The sequence below is a fragment of the Nannospalax galili genome, unplaced genomic scaffold (genome assembly GCF_000622305.1).
Source record: "Nannospalax galili isolate Female #2095 unplaced genomic scaffold, S.galili_v1.0 scaffold1128, whole genome shotgun sequence".
Classification (NCBI taxonomy): domain Eukaryota; kingdom Metazoa; phylum Chordata; class Mammalia; order Rodentia; family Spalacidae; genus Nannospalax; species Nannospalax galili.
Genome location: NW_008358632.1, coordinates 259,926 through 272,531, shown reverse-complemented (window position 1 = coordinate 272,531; position 12,606 = coordinate 259,926). Strand labels below are relative to the sequence as shown.

Genomic DNA, 12,606 nt, shown 5'->3' with positions numbered 1-12,606 from the left:
CAGAATGGGGGGCAAGGGATCAAGGGGGGAGAACCCCCCAAATCACTTGAGTTAAAAAAAAAAAAATCCTTAAAAAAAAGACCAGTCTCCTCCCCCCTCCTCCCCAGCTGACTGTTCTGTTGTTCTCTCTCTCCTCCCTCTCTCTCTCTCTCCCTCTCCCTCTCCCTCTCCCTCCTCTCTCTCTCCCTCTGTGTGTGTGTGTGTGTCTGTGTGTGTTTTGGTGATGCTGCTGATTTAACATGAGGCTTTTGAGTATCCTAGGCAAGTGCTTTACCCCTGAGCTACATTCCCAGCCCTGAAATAACTTAATGTAGATTGTTTAGCTCTTACAAATTCAGCAACCCAGAGTCTGGAGAGATGGTTCACTGGTTGAGAGTGTTTGCTGCCCTCCCAGAGGACCACCCACATTGACTCCTTCCAGCAGCCTGTGACTTCAGCTCCAGGGGATCCAATACCCTCTTCTGGCTTCTGTGGGCATCTGCACACATGTGACAGACACACATACATACACATAAATTTAAAAATATATATATATATAAATCTTAGGAATAAAGTCAGGAGCCCATATATTATTAGTGGGTGCTAGTTATGGTGATAGTGGTCAATAAAACATTTAATAAATTTTTTCTGGTGTTGGCTTTTTATTTCTCATGCTGTTTTTTCATACCCCTCTCCTCAATACACACATTGAGTTCTCATATGCAAAATTATGTCATTTAAAGCATCAAGTATCATATCAAGAGAAGAGGACCAGATGAAAAGCCTGAATTTTGTCAAAAGTCTTTACCTAGCTTTATGTTTGTGCACCAAATATTCCTGGAGACTTACCAAAGGTTACATCTGAGGAGTGGGTTATAGGGTAGCTGATTTACTAATTTTTTCAATGTAAAATACCTCATTAGCTTTTTACAAGGAAAATAACTGTCATCTTTTTAAATAAAAAGGTAAAGTTTGCTGCTGAATTCTGAACTTTTTTTCCTTTTTAGGAGGAAGCAGAGATCCAGGCTGAGCTGGAAAGGCTAGAAAGGGTTAGAAATCTACATATCAGGGAATTAAAAAGGATACATAATGAAGATAATTCACAGTAAGCAACTGGGGTATATTGGGTTGGAGATAGCTGAATACTTTATGACATGGATGGGCTAGAACAATGCTTTCACTTATTCATAAAAGCTTGGCAAATGGCTCTAGACTATATTTAGTTCTTTTGTAGGATACAATATAATTTTATGAACAAAATTATGATCTGCTTTGTATTAAATATTATAAGTATGTTCAGTTTATGTATTATGTATGTATTCATACAGCATTTTTACATGAATAGAAGTCACTGAAACAATACAGATTTGTAACTATAAGGATGGGTTATGCTGCCTACTTCGATCTATCTATGGAGTCTTGAAAGGGAAGCATGGGCCACAGTATAGTGCTGTACAAAGAATATTAGGTTGAGATCATACCTGGTTTCTGAGTGACCCTTTAAGTAAAACTCTTAAATTCACCACATTAATTATTGACTCATACTTACCTTTCTTTATAAGTCATTTAAAGGGCTAAAACTGGGAAAGGGTAGGTTGCAAGTGGAAAATGACTTTTATCCTTAATCCTTAATTTGTTTTTTCCTCACATATTTTTGAGTCTGTAACTTTTTTTTTTTCATGTAGTTTACAGCCCAAGCCATAGACTTATTAGTCTGCCAAATGGCAGGTACCAGTAATTACCACTCACTACATACTCCGTGTATCAGGCAGGATTCTAACTGCCTTTATGTCCATATGATAAACCCATCATCTTCAATACATCAACCAGGAAACAAGCTTTAAGAAATGAAGTTAATCTGATTAGAAGCCCATAACTAATGTGACCAAATGAAGAGTATGATTTGGATTTTATCTGATTTAAACCTCCATGTAGTGATTGTCTCTCCATGTAGGCATGCTGCTTTTTTTTCAAATTCAGGGGAATTTCAGGATTAATAAAGAGATTTTTTTTTTTTTTAAGTACTAGGAATTGAAGTAAGGCCCCATGCCTGTTAAGCATGCATTTTACCACCAAGCTATATTTCTAGCTATTTTCCTACTTTGGTTTTTGGATAGGGTCTTATTATGTAGCCCCGGCTGACCTTGAGCTTACTGACTTTTGCTTCAGTTGCCTGAGTGTTGGGGGTTATAGGCATGTACCACAGGTAGAATCTGTTTGAAGAATAAACTTGTTTCCTTGACTTAGACTTATTATTGATTTATAGAAAGAGAAAAATAAGTTGGGTTTAGTGGCACAGGCCTGTATTGCAAGCACTTGGAAGACTGTGATAGGAATATAATGAATTTTTGGCCATCATGTCCTACATAATCAGATCCTGTCTCAAAAACAGCAAGTTGGGCATGTCAAAAAAATAAAACAGGGCTGGAGAAATGGCTCAGTGGTTAAGAATACTGGTTGTTCTTGCAGAAGACCTGGGTTCGTATCCCAGCATCCACATGGCAGCTAACAACTGTCCATAACTCCAGTTCCAGGGGGTCCGACAGCCTCTTCTGTCCTCCGTGGGCATTGCACAACACGGGCGCACTTATCTACACGCAGGCAATACACGCACATCCACACACACACACACACACACACACACACACACACACACATACACACACAGTAAAATATTTTTACAAAAAACAAAACCTAAATTTGAGAAAAAAGAAACCCATAGAGAGAGAAAAAGAGCAAGAGATGAATTCACCTAGAACATGTGAAACACTTTTAAAAAGTGTTTTGAAAAAAATCTATTTTTAGGCTGGGCGTAGTGGCGCATGCTTTTAGTCCCAGCACTCAGGAGGCAGAGGCAGGAGGATCTCTGTGAGTTCAAGGCCAGCCTGGTCTACATAGTGAGTTCCAGGACAGCTGGGGCTACAGGGAGACCCTGTCTCAAAAAGACCAAAAAAAAAAAAAAAAAAAATCTATTTTTAAAGCAATAGAGCTTTATATAGTTTTGAAATGATGAAAGTATGTGGCTCTTGAATGATTTGCAGGAGCCAAGTAGCACAATTTGAAAGTCTCTTACTCTGGTGCGATCTGTTCCCGCTCACTCTGTAGCAGGGCAGAAAAAAGAGAGAGGTCAAAGGCCACAGGGTTAGTTCTGACTCCTAAGACTAGAACCTCTACCTCTGGCTTCATAGCTACTACTGTTTACTATAGTTACACACTTCTTTGAACTTGATTAGTTGAAGTAAGTTCTACTGACTCAACTTCTAGTTTTGACGCAAATGCTTCTCAGACCATGAATACAAGGGTTATTAGGGTGGCAGAGCCTGGAAATTGCATAAGACTTAAAATGCAAGTTTGTCTTAGAGTTCATTGTGTGGATATCAGTTGTCAAACTATTAGCAGTAGCTCCAATCAAACTTTTATTTGAAATATTCTAGGAAGTTTAACTATGGAAAACTATAGCCCTTTAACCTTAGAATGTTACATTTTCCCTGTTTCCACAGATTTAAAGATCATCCAACGCTAAATGACAGATATTTGTTGTTACATCTTTTGGGTAGAGGTGGTTTCAGTGAAGTTTACAAGGTAAGTAGAAATAGCTGGGTACAAAAACTCAACAATTTGGAGGACATTTTTAGTACTGATAGCTGTGGGTTGATATCTATAGGTTTAAATTCAAAAGATTTAAGAACATATCTTTAGGAAAATTACTTCTGTCTTAGTTACTTTTCTGTTGCTGTGATAAAACCCTGTGATCAGGGAACTTATAGAAGAAAGAGTTTATTTGGCTAATGATTCCAGAAGGTTAGAATCCATAATGGCAGGGGACACATGGTGGCAGAGTTGATCTGAGCAGAAAGCTGAACAATCACATCTTCAAGCAGGCACAGGGAGCAGAGAGAACCTGGAAATCTGGCAAGGCTTAAGAACTCTCAAAGCCTGCCCCTGGTGACCTGCTTCCTCCAACATGGCCTTACCGCCTAAAAATTCCATGATCGTCACCAAACAACTGGGGACCGAGTGCCCAAATAATTGGAGCCTATGGGTGATATTCTCATTCAAACCACCACAGTTCCCAATAAATTTATATAACCAAGAAAGATATACTTTTCACTGGGTTATTTTTTTTTTGGAGGGGGCGGGAAAGGTTTATGACAGGGTCTCACTCTATAGCCCATGCTGGCTTGGAACTCATGTTCCCTAAAACTCATGTCCCCTAAAACTCACCCTCAGCCTCCTGAGTGTTGAGATTTTAGGCATGAACCACCATGTCTGCCTTTTGCTGTTTTGTTTTGTTTTTTTTAATGATTTATTTAATAACCACATACTTAGAAGAAGCACTTCATTACATCAGCATTGACAGATTCAATAACAATTTTCTGAGCTAGGCTGCATCTCTTACAAAATTGGCTGTACAACTCAGTATAAACCCTATAAGATATAAAATTAAATGAGGTTTTAACCTTTGAAAAAGATCTCCATTTCATTATTAAAATACAGAGTTTCATACAGAAAAATACATTTTTAATGCAATTGACATTAAGATGTTTGCACATGAGTTTCTAATCTCTATATATCAGATTGTTACTAATCACAGTCGGTTACTTTCTGAGCTCCTTGGCATCTGAGCATGTATATAAAGTCATCAGGTAGATGTCAATGATAATGTTTTTCACATCTACTAATTATTAAGGAGCAAATTTTTACGCTTTGAAGAATTATTATTTTTTTAATCATTATACTTTTAAAAAAATTTTAATAACTACATGATTAGAAGCTTTTCACTACAGCTTTAACATATTCAGTAACACACTCCAGAGCAAGAGTACATCTCTTTCACAAGTGGATGCAAGTTTCTAGGTTCACAGTTGAATTAATATAGTTATATATTATTGAACTCAGTATAAGCCCTGTGAGACATAAAATTGGATGAGTTTTTAACCTTTAAAAAAGATCTCCATTTCATTTTAGAATATATTGTTCCTTGCAGACAGACTCATTGTTTTTGCTACTAACACTGAGATGTTGGTGCTTGCCTCTTACTACTTTTTTAAAATATTAAAAAAATTTTTTTACTTTATGTATGCGAGTGTATTGTCTGCATGTATGTAAGTCCACCCATGTTGTCCAATGCTTGAGGCAGTCAGAAGAAGGTGTCAGATTACCTGGACTGGAGTTGCAGTTGTTAACTGCCATGTGGGTGCTTGGAATTGAACCTGGATCCTCTGCAAGAGCAGCCAGTGCTCTTAACCGCTGAGCCATCTTTTCAGCCCTTGCTTTAATCATTTTGAAGTATGCACTTAAGTGGCATTAAGTACATTCAATGTTACACACCTGTCACCACTGTCAGTTTCTGTGACTGTAGTGTGACTTGTAGTGCAGTGTTGATTTGATTTTCTAGTACTTCATACCTTTTTAAAAACATTTTATATATTTATTTTTTTTTACTTTTTTACTTATTTATTTTTTTGGTCTTTTTGAGACAGGGTCTCCCTGTAGCCCCAGCTGTCCTGGAACTCACTATATAGACCAGGCTGGCCTTGAACTCATAGAGATCCTCCTGCCTCTGCCTCCCGAGTGCTGGGACTAAAGGCGTGCGCCAACACGCCTGGCTTTATTTATTTTATCTTTATGTGTATGCATGTATTGCCTGTGTGTAGGTAAGTGCACCCGTGTTGTGCATTGCCCGCGGAGGACAGAAGAGGCTGTCAGATCCCCTGGAACTGGAGTTTCTGACAGTTGTTAGCTGCCATGTGAGTGCTGGGATTCGAACCTGGGTCTTCTGCAAGAACAACCAGTGTTCTTAAGCACTAAGCCATCTCTCCAGTCCCAGTACTTCATACTTTTAAAATAAGTGCTCCTAAGTCTGACTGGCAGACCCATGGTCACCTTTTGTTTGTAAACAGCCTTGAGCTTTGATACCAATTGTTCTAGCTCCTTACAATGAACTGGATATCTTCTCTTTTCCTGCCCTGTGACCAGGGCAATATTACCTCCTTGAATGTTTTATGTAGCTGACTTAATAAAATCACTCAGGTAGGAATCATTTTGAAAAAAAAATTCTCTCTCTCTCTCTCTCTCTCTCTCTCTTTCTCTTTCTCTCTTTCTTTCATTTAAAAGCAGTGGCTAGATGCTACAAAGCAGATAGCAATGCCTTAATGGAATGCCTGTTACTAGGACTGAGGACCTCTTCTATCCTTGCCAAGGGGGTGCCAACCTCTCCTTTCATACTACATTGTCTTTGTGTTTCTTCTTGATTTTTAAAAAAATTTTTATTGAATTTTTGTGAATTTCATACATGAAATCATCTTCCCCCTTTCCCTTTGACACCCTCCCGTACCTCCCCCACCACTGGAGTTCATACATTCTGTCATTTGTATTATGTAAAGTTAGTGGCCTGAGATGTCCCTCAGTGTAAGTTCATCCACTCGGATTTAGTCAGCCTATCTAGAGTCTCTCCCTTCAAGAAGATCAGCTCTTCCTCACCCAGCAGTAATCAGCTGCCAGTAATTCTTCAACTAAGATTGGGGCTTGCTGTTCATTTCCACAGTTCTGTGCTCAGTTTTGGCCTAAGTTTGCATCAGTCTTGTGCATGCTGACACCATTACTGTAGGTTTGTATGAGAAGGGTCCCAGGTGCCTGTAGGACTATTTCCATGTGGTCCACCTCCTTCCTGGCTCTTTCTGTGCCCTCTTCTGCAATGATCCCTGAGCCCTGGGTGGGTGGACCTCAATATAAGAGACCTGTCCAGGGACCCACATTCTGCCGACTCTTATGTCTGTGTTTTGGCCATTTGTGGCTTTCTGTATTCCTGGGCCTCTGTTGCATGAAGGAGCTTCATTGACGAGTATTGAAAGATGCATTAGTGTTCTCTTCATCCCTTGTTTTATGTTCCATGAGCCTTATGTGTAGAGGTTGCATCCTGGATATGCCACTTAGGCTTTGGCAATTCACCAAGAATCTCTGACCAGTGGTGTTACTGTAATCTCTGTCAGTTGAAAAAGAAGCTTCTTTGATGGGTGATGATTGGAATACTTGTCTGTAAATTTAATGATCCATATTTTGCACATAGCAAAAAATTATATTTGTCTAGGAATATGAGAGCCTTGGGTTTTCTCTAAGATGTATGATCTCTCCAGCTATGTGTATTTGGCTAAGTTCATAGTACCAGACAGGAGTTTCCTCCCATTGAGTAAGTAGGCTTTAAGTCCAATTAGGTAGCTGTTGATTACCCCCAAGATAAAAGTGCCACTACTACATCAGTGTTGTTTACTATGTTGGTCATTGATGTTGTTTTTAGGCCTTGAAGCTAGGGTTGGACCATTGATTAATGTTCTCCCTTACTGGCTTGCATAGTGCTCTCCAAAGCTATGAGAGCTAGCCTTCAGGGGGGTGGCTTCCAGGTCAGTTCCAGTTCCATTGCTCCAAATCCTGCATCCAAAGTATGTCCTGTCTTCAGCAATAGGCTCTTACCATCAAGTTCTGGGAGGCATTCAAGGACAGTGGCAATAGCCTGTGTAATTTGGGGAGTCTCTTGGACTACCCTGGCCAACAACTTAAAGGAAGGTTTCTCTTGTCTGGCACTGTTTCTTGTTATGTCGTCTTCAGCTATGTTCACAGACTCATTTAGGGATATTGTATTTTTAATTTTTCAGTAGGTTTTTAGACTAATATCATTCCCCCTGGTTTTTTAATACTAGCTAGACACTATTTATATCTCCTCTTTCAATGCCTGTCTTATCCACCCTTCCCAATTAAAGTGTCCCCATTTTCCCCATTTCTCCCTTGATAATTTTTGTATGCTATGGTCCCACCTGTTTTGAGCTCCTTCTTCCTCTTTATTCCCATAGTTCTTTGTATGACCCTCCTTCTCCTCCTCCCCTTTACCCCCTTTTTACACATTTCTCCCTTAGTAATGCCTGTCTCCTACTATTCTTCTCTTTCAAGTTCCTTCTTTCTTTTTACCTCCCTGGTTTCCTTCCATTTACCTGGTTCCTGCAGTTACATCAGGATACACACTCACAAGGATTTGGTGCCTAGGATCCACAGATGAGGAGAACATCTTTTGTTTTTCTGAGTCTGTGTTACTTCATTTAGTATAACAGTTTCTAGATCCATCCATTTACCTGTAAATTTCATTATTTCCTTTTTCTTTACTGCTGACTAGAACTCCATTGTATAAATGTACCACATTTTTGTTAACTACTCATCAGTTGAGGGGCACTTAGGTTGCCTCCATCTCTTAGCTATTGTGAAAAGAGCAGCACAAACATAGTTGTACAAGTGTCTCTGCAATAGGATGAGTCCTTTGGGTATATGCCAAGGAGTACTATAACCAGGCCAAATGGTACGTTCATTTGTAGTTTTTTAAGAGTTCTCCACACTGTTTTCCATAGGGGTTACAGGAGTTTGCAATCCCACCAGCAGTAAATGAGCATTCCCCTTTCTCCATATCGTCACCAGCATTAGGTATCATTTGTTCTCTTGATCCTAGCCAGTCTGATTGGGGGAAGATAAAATCTTAGGGTGTTTTAATTTGCATTTCCCTAATTACTAATGATATTGAACACTTTTTAAGTGTTTAACACTTTCTTAGTCATCTTTATTGTTTCCTTTGAGAACTTCTTTTAGTCTGGACGAACTGTAGTTCAATTTCCTTATGTGTTATGGGTCTGTTTAAACTGTTGATCTCTTCTTGGTTTAACTTTGGTGGTTCCCATAATTTTAGATACACATCCATTTCTTTTAGGTTTTCAAACTTAATAAAGTATAGGTTTTTTAAAAATATTTTTTAATTTATTACTTTTATTTTATGTGTACAAGTGTATTGCCTGCATGTATATGAGTGCACCTGTGTTGTGCAATGCCGCAGAGGTCAGAAGAGGGCTTCAGATTCCCCTGGAACTGGAGTCAAGGATGATTCGTAGCCGCCATGTAGGTGCTGGGAATCGAACCTGGATCCTCTGCAGGAGCAGTCAGTGCTCTTAACCGCTGAGCCATCTCTCCAGCCCCGTAGGGTATAGGTTTTAAAAGAATTCCCTTATAATGTTCTCGATCTTTTGGGTGTCCGTTGTGATGTTTCCCTTTTCTTTGCTGGTTGTGTTGATTTGGAGGTGCTCTTTCTTCTTTTTGGTTAACTGGGCTAAGGGTCTCTCTCTTTTTAGCTTTCTAAAGAACCAGCTCTTAGATTCATTGATTCTTTGTATTGTTTTCTTTGTTTCTATTTCATTAATTTCTGCTCTGATGTTTGTTATTTTTTCTTGTCTGCTAGGTTTAGGTTTAATTTGTTCTTGCCTTTCTAGAGTCTTGAGTTGCAATGTTAAATGATTTATTTGTGCTCTTTCTTTTTTAATGTAGGCATTTAGAGCTATAGACTTCCCTCTTAGGACTGCTTTTAAAGTGTTCCAGAGGTTTTGTTGTATTGTCCTTTTTGTTTAATTCCATGAATACTTTTTATTTCTTTCTTAATTTCTCCTTTGACCCACTTATCAATCAGGAGTGTGTTGTTTAATTTCCGTGAGTGTAGTTACTAGGGCTTCTTCCAGTGTTGCGTTGTGGTCTGGTAGAATGTATGGAATTATTTCTTTTTGTTGTTGTAGTTTTTGTTGAGGTTTATTTTGGGCCCCAGTATGTGGTCAATTTTTGAGAAAGTTCCATGGGGTACTGAATAGAAAGTGTATTCTTTGGTGCTTGAGTAGAATATTTGGTAGATGTCTATTAGGTCTATTTGATTTATGGTATCATTTAATTCAGGTGTCTCTCTGTTTTTCCTTTGTCCATTTGACCTGTCTAATGGAGACAGTGGGGTATTGAGTCCCCTACTGTTACTGAGTTGGAGTTAATCTGTGTCTTAAAGTCCTATAGTATTGTTTTTATGGATTTGGGTGTATGAGAGTTGGGTGCATATATGTTCATGACTGTAATATCTTCTTGGCCAATTTTTCCTTTGATCAGAATGAAGTGACCCTCTTTATCTCTTCTGATTAGTTTCATTTATTTTATTTAGTTTTATGAAGTCTGTTTTGCAGGTAGAATTGCAACCCCTGCTTGTTTCTTATTGCCATTTGCTTGAAATATTCTTTTCCATCCTTTCACCTTAAGGTAGTGCCTGCCCTTGAAGGTGAGATGGGTTTCTTGTAGACAACAAAAAGATGGATTTTGTTTCTTAATCCATTCAACTGTCTTGTGTCTTTTTACTGGGGAGTTCAGTTCATTGATATTTAAAGTTATTATTGAAAGCTGTGTACTGGTTACCATCATTTGATTACTGTTTGTATTCTTTGTCTAATTTTGTGTCTTTCATTTAATTTTTTTCTGTTGCCCCTGGGGCATAGTTGTTCCTTTCTCCATTCTTTGTATTACTTCAAGTATTCTTTGAAGGACTGGTTTTGTGGCTATGTATTCTTTCAGCCTATTCATGTCATGGAATATTTTTCTTGCCCCTTCAACTATAAGAGACATTTTTGTTGGGTTAAGTAGTCTGAGTTGGCATCTATGGTCATTTAGGACTGGGAATACTTTGGTCTAGGCTTTTCTGGCTTTCATAGTTTGCATTGATTAAGTCAGCTGTAATTCTGATGGGTTTTCCTTTATATGTGACTTGTTTTTCTTTTGTAGCTTTCAGTATTGTCTCTTTGTTCTGTACCTTTAGTGTTTTTACTATGATGTGCTGTGGGGAGTTTCTTTTCCTGTCGTGTCTATTTGGTGTTCTAATTTTGGGAAATTCTCTACTACAATCCTGTTTAGGGTCTGATCAGTACCGTTAACCTGAGATTCTTCTCCTTCCTCTATGCCTGTGATACGTAGATTTGGTCTTTTCATGGTGCCCCCCATTTCCTACATATTCCATTCCTGTGTTTCTTAAGTTTTTTCATAATCTTTGCATGAGGAGTCCAATTCTTTAATTTTACCCTCCAGTGTTGATAATCTGTTTTCCATTTCATTCATTCTATTGGTGAGGCTTTCCCCTATTGCTTCAAGTTGGCTTTATTGAGTTTTTCATTTCCTTCTTCATTTCAGCCTTTCTTCAATGTTTCTATCTCTTCAGTGCGTTTTCTTCCATGTTTCTCTCTTTTGTGAATTCAGTCAGTTTATCCCTATCTTCTTTTAGTTCTTTGTTTGTGTGTTCTTTAAATTCGTTGAATTCCTTGATCATGTTTATGATTTTTCTTTTAAATTCTGTGTACTGGGTCATTTCTAGGGGGTTCTCCTTGTAGAACTCTTCTGCAGGACTGGTGGAGTTTGGTAGGAACATGCTGTTTTGATTTTCTGTATTTTTCCATTTTTCCATTGTAATTTTGGCATGTGGATTTCTTTTGTTGTTTATGATTCTGGTATGAAGCTCCAGCCTTCTTTTGTTGAGCTGTTTGCTTCTGTTTGTATTATTAGTGTGCCTTGGTTGTTTTCTTATTGGTTATGTAAAGCTGATTGGTCTAGGTTTCAGGTTCTCTCAGATTTTATTTTGGAGGAAGCTGATGGCTTCAGATCAACTACTCAGGAGCTCCCACAGAGGCCCAATTCAGGCTCTAGTCATGTACTCAGGCTGCCTTCTAATGTTTGGACCCCTACTAGTGGGTACTCACAGTACAATTTGGGAAGTTCGCTAAGGGGAGGCCCAATTTTGGCACTCTCTGGCCGTCTGCTAAGGTGTCAGCCCCTACTCTACTCTAGGGCAGAGAGGTGTACCGTGGGGACATGGGGAAGAGGGGCTCACGTAATCCCAATTGGGGGTTGGGTATGGTGTGATTTAAGGAAGCTCACCACCACTTGGAGGCCAGATCAAGGCACTCTCAGGCTGTCTGCTAGGGTCTTAGCCCCTACACTAGGTGGAGACCAGATCCAGGCACTCTCCAATGGTCTGCTGAGCTCTCAGCCCCTACACCAGGCAGTGATCAGGTCAGGCCCTCTCAGGCTGTCTGCTGAGTTCTCTGCCCCTATACCAGGTAGAGGCCAGATCCAGGTACTCTCAGGCTGTCTGCTAAGATCTCAGCCCCAATACCAGGTAGAGGCCAGATCAGGTACTCTCGGATGGTCTGCTGAGTTCTCAGCCACTACACCAGGTGATGGTCAGGTCAGGCACTCTCAGGCTGTCTGCTCTTGTTTCTTCTATAGATAATGACCTTTTCAGATTTTTCTACCCCCTTGTCAACTTTAATAAGTTATTTTTGTTTTGAGATAGTGTCTTGCTCTATAGCCCAGGCTAGCCTGAAGTTGCTGACCTCCTCCCTCCACTTTTGTAAATGCTGGGATTATACACATGCACCACTTTTATTCTGTCCTTCCTTCTTCAGTTTTATTTATTCTTAAATCACATGCTTAGTTTGTGTTTCTGTAAATTTTTGTGTTATGGTAAAAGATAGTATAGAATTGAGCATATTAACCATTTTTAAAGTGTACAGTTCAGGCCAGGGGTGGTAGTGTAGGCCTTTAATCCGAGCATTTAGGAGGTAGAGACAGGCAGATCTCTGCGAGATCAAGGCTAGCCTAGATGAAAAGAAGTTCCAGGCCCACTGAATCTGCAGGAAGACTGTCTCAAAAATTAGATGATGATAGATAGATGATAGATAGATGATTAGATAGATAGATAGATAGATAGACAGACAGACAGACAGACAGACAGATAGATAGATA

General features: G+C 39.2%; 1 protein-coding gene and 1 non-coding gene across 6 annotated transcripts in view; one reads left to right on the top strand and one right to left on the bottom strand.

Annotated features, from left to right (window-relative positions):
* Tlk2 (tousled like kinase 2) overlaps window positions 1–12,606 on the top strand; it is a 125,172-nt gene that overhangs the window by 83,920 nt on the left and 28,646 nt on the right. For all 5 annotated transcript variants that reach the window (XM_029558083.1, XM_029558082.1, XM_008821883.3 and 2 more), the window contains 2 exons: window positions 987–1,084; window positions 3,480–3,561. In XM_029558083.1, the coding sequence (XP_029413943.1) occupies window positions 987–1,084; window positions 3,480–3,561 (180 nt within the window). The remainder of the gene's footprint in view (window positions 1–986; window positions 1,085–3,479; window positions 3,562–12,606) is intronic.
* On the bottom strand, window positions 6,091–6,212 carry LOC115068236. The gene has a single exon (XR_003847603.1). It is a non-coding gene; the product is annotated as a U6atac minor spliceosomal RNA (small nuclear RNA).